The sequence below is a fragment of the Hibiscus syriacus genome, unplaced genomic scaffold (genome assembly GCF_006381635.1).
Source record: "Hibiscus syriacus cultivar Baekdansim isolate YM2019G1 unplaced genomic scaffold, ASM638163v2 tig00116965_pilon, whole genome shotgun sequence".
NCBI lineage: Eukaryota > Viridiplantae > Streptophyta > Magnoliopsida > Malvales > Malvaceae > Hibiscus > Hibiscus syriacus.
Window position 1 is genome coordinate 6,272,678 of NW_024063490.1, and position 4,835 is coordinate 6,277,512.

The 4,835-nt window shown below is 34.3% G+C and overlaps 1 protein-coding gene across 1 annotated transcript; it reads right to left on the minus strand.

Annotated features, from left to right (window-relative positions):
• Positions 1-266: 266 nt before the first annotated feature.
• On the minus strand, positions 267-2,790 carry LOC120191277 (probable arabinosyltransferase ARAD1). The gene is made up of 3 exons (XM_039194258.1): positions 2,109-2,790; positions 1,054-1,307; positions 267-915 (listed from the first exon to the last, which is right to left on the minus strand). The coding sequence occupies exons 1-3, from the start codon at positions 2,737-2,739 to the stop codon at positions 364-366; spliced, it is 1,437 nt and encodes a 478-aa protein (XP_039050189.1). The 5' UTR covers positions 2,740-2,790; the 3' UTR covers positions 267-363.
• Positions 2,791-4,835: the final 2,045 nt, after the last annotated feature.

The following is a 4,835-nucleotide window of genomic DNA, read 5'->3' on the forward strand; positions in this document are numbered from 1 at the left end:
ACTAAATACGTTAAGGTTTTAACGACATGATACTAAAATGAAACAAAAATTAAACGTTGTGTACAATTTAAAAAAAATTAAAACTTTAAATACTAAAACGTATTAAAACCGATAGTGTTTATGTACTAAATGCGTAATTTACCCTTAATTTTTTTATTTCACCGAAATAATTCTCATCGTTCATCCGCACGGAGACTAAATCGAAAAAGAAAGCACCAAACCAACTTAAGTATATTGAACATTTGAATCCGACAACTACAGAGCATACTTTTAAGAAAACTACAAAACTAAAACTATTGCATTTCTCATTTATGCAATCTGAAAAACGAGTGAAAAACATGAAATGAATCTTTAATCTTACATTCAGGTGCAATGGCATCGTAGAGGGATAGATGTATTTGCCGGTTTTCGTTTCTCACGGACAATGGCTTCCTTAATCGCAGGCAGTTTTTGATGAACCTTTCTCCAAATATGATTAACGGCACCATCCGGAGGGATTGGCCCAATACCGCCTGGATGACCGTTATCATACACAAAAACAGGCTGAACCTCAGCCATGACTCGACGGAGTTCGTTCCTATGTTTTTCGGAGATGCTTCTAAGATGAGAAACGAGCCAATTTGGTTTCAAAGCATCACTCACTGCTACAAAAACTGAAAACGTGGAGTAATCCAGCATCCCTTCAAAGGGCAGCTCGATATTGTCGCTTACAATCACTGGTATACAAAGGCTTTGAATGGCATCAAAGACTCGGCATGAAGTGGGAGTATCACCAGCTGGGTGCAAGCAGAACTCGGATGATCTCATCCCCTTAATTGACTTCTCTCTACCGGTGGCATTAGGGAACCCTTCTTCCATAATCACTCCCGGTTCGTTAGCCAACAAGTCCCATAATTTTTCTCGAACTAGGCCACCCTGCAAAATTCGATAACATTTAACTCAGCAAAGGAAGCTCAAAGTTTTGAACTGTATCCATTCAAGAAGGAAATAATATTAGTATCGGGACACCACATAGTGCAGCTAGATTCGGTGTTAGGTTGTTAGAATGCTAACCCGGTGCCTATGTTTAGCTCCCTTAAAATAAAGGAGTGTGTGACGTTTCTGGTTTTCCAATAGCTGCAACCGAGGAAGCAGATGGGTATATGGGACAATCACATCTTTAAGCAACGAAACTTGGGTGTGACGTATCATGTCTGATGAGGTACCGTCGGATGATTTCGTATCAAGCCTATACCACCCACCAAAATCCACAACCAGTAAGACCGCTGGGGCTATCTCCGCTCTGAAATGCCACATTGCAACAGGGTCTGTCAAAGAATACTTCAAGGTTTAACATAACCTGACAATCCAGAAACTAAATCATAAGCCGTAAAGCATGCAGGATGATTTCCCACTTCTTTTTCCGTTTTATTTCTTTTGACACTGACGGTAAACATATCGATGTACGTTCTCCTATTATCACCGAGAGAAGGAATCAAATCAAAATGAAAAGTGCATAAGAAATACTGTGCATATTTCAGCCAATAATATACCTAATGCTACCTAGATAAATTTCACAATCCCATCCTTGCACAATAGAAGCTGAACGACAAAACTGTTTCTCTCTTCTGGCCATGATGTTCATCGCCATCTCTCTTTCCGACAGACCAATTTCGTGAAGGGCATAGTTTTATACACTCTCGTTTTGTCCTAAAGACTAGTTTCTGTGCCATCACAAGACTTCATTACCAAATAGCAAAAAATGACAAATCAACTACCACATTATCCTCAACCTCGCTATCAAACCTCCATCAACGTGCTTTCCAAACAATAATAACAGCAGTCTTCTGTAGAAGACGGCATTTTTCCGGATACCGTTGTCGATGATTCTCTATGCAAATTGCACAGCAGCTGTGCAACTATTTCCCACACAGCTTACAAAGTTAAATTTGCCCTTTACTTCTTTACACTAAAAGAAATTATCAAGCACTCTCTAACCCAATTTCAGAAACTATAATGACACAAAGAACAAGTAACGAGCAACAATGTAACAGTCTAAATATACAAAAGGTTAAGCACTAAGCAAATGAGTTTAAATTATATAATAATAATAATAATAATCAAAATACCAGTGAGAACAAAGACATGATCACGGCCGCCGGATCTTTTCCAAGCATCAGTGTTCATCACAAAATCCATCACTTTCTCTTGCCTCAAGAAATCCCCATTCCCAGCTTTCTTCCTAAACGCACCGCTTCCGGATCCCAGCTCCATCTCAGCACTCAGTGTAGCAAAGAAGGGAACAAAAACAACGTCAGCCTCGTTGGCATCGAAAACCCTTTTGGAAAAAGAACCGATCCTCATTTCCTGAGGGGTTTCCAAGTCACCCATGATCCAGTACTCCGCACTGTATTGCTTGATCAATGGATTCTCGGGGTAAGGAGGGTATTTGGCGGGTTTTGAGATATGGGTAGTCGAGATCCGGTGATCTGGGTCGGTGGGGATTCGGGAATCGTGGTGATTGGAATCCCAGTACTGTTGGAGCAAGCCATAGTTGAGGGATCTGGGAAGGTCGGGCACGTAGACTTTAATGGAGTTTGGGAAGGAAAGAAAGTGATTTTGGGGAAAGGAATTTGTGGGTTTTGTAGAAGGAGAGTTGAAGATGAAGAAGATGACGATGAAGAAAGAAAGGGAAAGGAGGAGAATGAATGTGAGAAACAGGGATTTTGCTGCTGCTGTTGTACTAATTTTGATTGCCATTTTTTAATGGCTTTTTCTTTTTGGCTTTGATCTTTAGTTTCCTTCTATAACTTCTGCTTTTGCTTCATGTTGGAAATGGAGATTTGACAGGATCTTTATGAATTTATTGGTTAAATACATAATGGTCCCTCATTTAAAATATATTATTTTATTAAGTCTCTTGACTATTAAAAATTAAGTTTAAATGTATCATTACCCCTAAAATACACTAGAGGGCTTTTGAATGGGGTAATGTGAGATTCTCATGGAAATGAAATCCACATTCTCCTGTTTGGTTAGTTGGGAATCTCATTTTTGGTAATGTAAGATTACCAATAGTGAATTTTTTGGGGTATATTACCGGGAATGTCATTACCTCATTTTCCTTAGATATTGTTAGATTACCGGCGTTTTAGACTAAAATACCCTTAAATTTTTTTTTAAAAAAATATTCTTCTTCTGTCATTGAATAATAAAAACTCTACGAAGGTTAAATTACAAATTTATCCTTAAATTATTTTAGATTTACAAAAAAAAATCTATAATTAAAATTTTATATGAAGTTCATGAGTTAAAATAAAATTTTACCATTTCATTAAACCTTTTTATATTTTCAATTTTATAAAAAATATATAAATTTTATGAATTTAATTTTTTTTTTTAAAATATATAAATATTTTTCAACTTGTTAAAAAACAAATATATAATAAGGACAATTTGGTCAAATATATATTTCAATAATCTTTTATATTCCTTTAACCAAATACAGTAATCTTACATTCCTACTAAACCAACCAAACACAAAATACAACATTCTCAATAATCATATTCCCTGGTAATCTTATATTCTCACTGATAATCTTATATTCACACTAGTAATCTTACATTCCGTGAACCAAACACACCAATTGTATTAAGTTACCCTCTAAAATATTTTTGGAAATGTTTTGTCCCTAGAATTTAAATTATTACATCGTTTGTCTTAAACCGTTAATTCCGTTAAAAATTTAATCACTCAATTATTTCAACGGTTGTATTTTGGTCAGCCAACTATTTATTTTTTTAAATCATCACAAAATTTAAATTTTTATTTCATTTTAATCACCTAATTCGATTAAATCTATATCTTAAATTTGTAATATGTAAGAGTTTATTTATATAAGAGTAAAATTAATATATAATAACTTATTTTTATCTTTTAACTTATAAAATATTTATCCCTAACATTGTAGCTTTGAATTAGCTGAATATTTAATGAATTATTGTTGTCTTTCTCATCCGTTGAACTTATCCCACAGTCATCTTTCATCTGCCATTTTCATTTCCAACACAGCCCCAGAAAACAACAAAACAAAGTCCTCAAGAAAACAAGACAATTGTTGAGAAATTTTGGATCAACAGTTTGAGCCAAAACAAAATAAAACTTATCTCATATTTATGTTCGTTTACATTCGTTTATGTTTATTTATTGTGTTTATTTACGTTTGTTTACATCCATTCGTTTATGTTCGTTCATTTGTGTTCGTTTATCATTTAAATGAACGAACATGAACGAACACAAACAAGCTACATTCCTTAACAAACGAACACGAACAATAAATTTTTTGTTTGTTTATTTTCGTGTTCGTTCATTTATTCGTTTAAAATTAAATGAACGAAAATGAACATACTCCGTTTGTATTCGTTCGGTTCGTTTCCAGCATAAGCTTGGTGTTGAAAACTATGCTTCTGCTTCTTCACCGGTTCACAAAGCCTTGTTCAAAGCATTTCACCACCAAATGCTCTCCTAGGAACTTAAACGTTTTTAAGGGAGCAAACCAAAAAATAAAAGAAAAAAGAAAATTAGCTTTCTAATGTTATTATATTTTATGTGTTAACTTTTACATATTACACGTTTTTAAAATAAATCGAATCGGGTTAGATGACCAAAACGGAATAAAAATTTAAATTTAATGATAATTTTGGAAAATAAATAGTAAATAATATGAGACCAAAACAAAACCGTTAAAATAGTTGAGTGACTAAATATGTAATTTGCCCTTGTTGTTTTTAATGAAGTTAACGGTTTGGAGAAAACGAGGTAACAATTTAAATTTTACGGGACAAAACATCCCGAA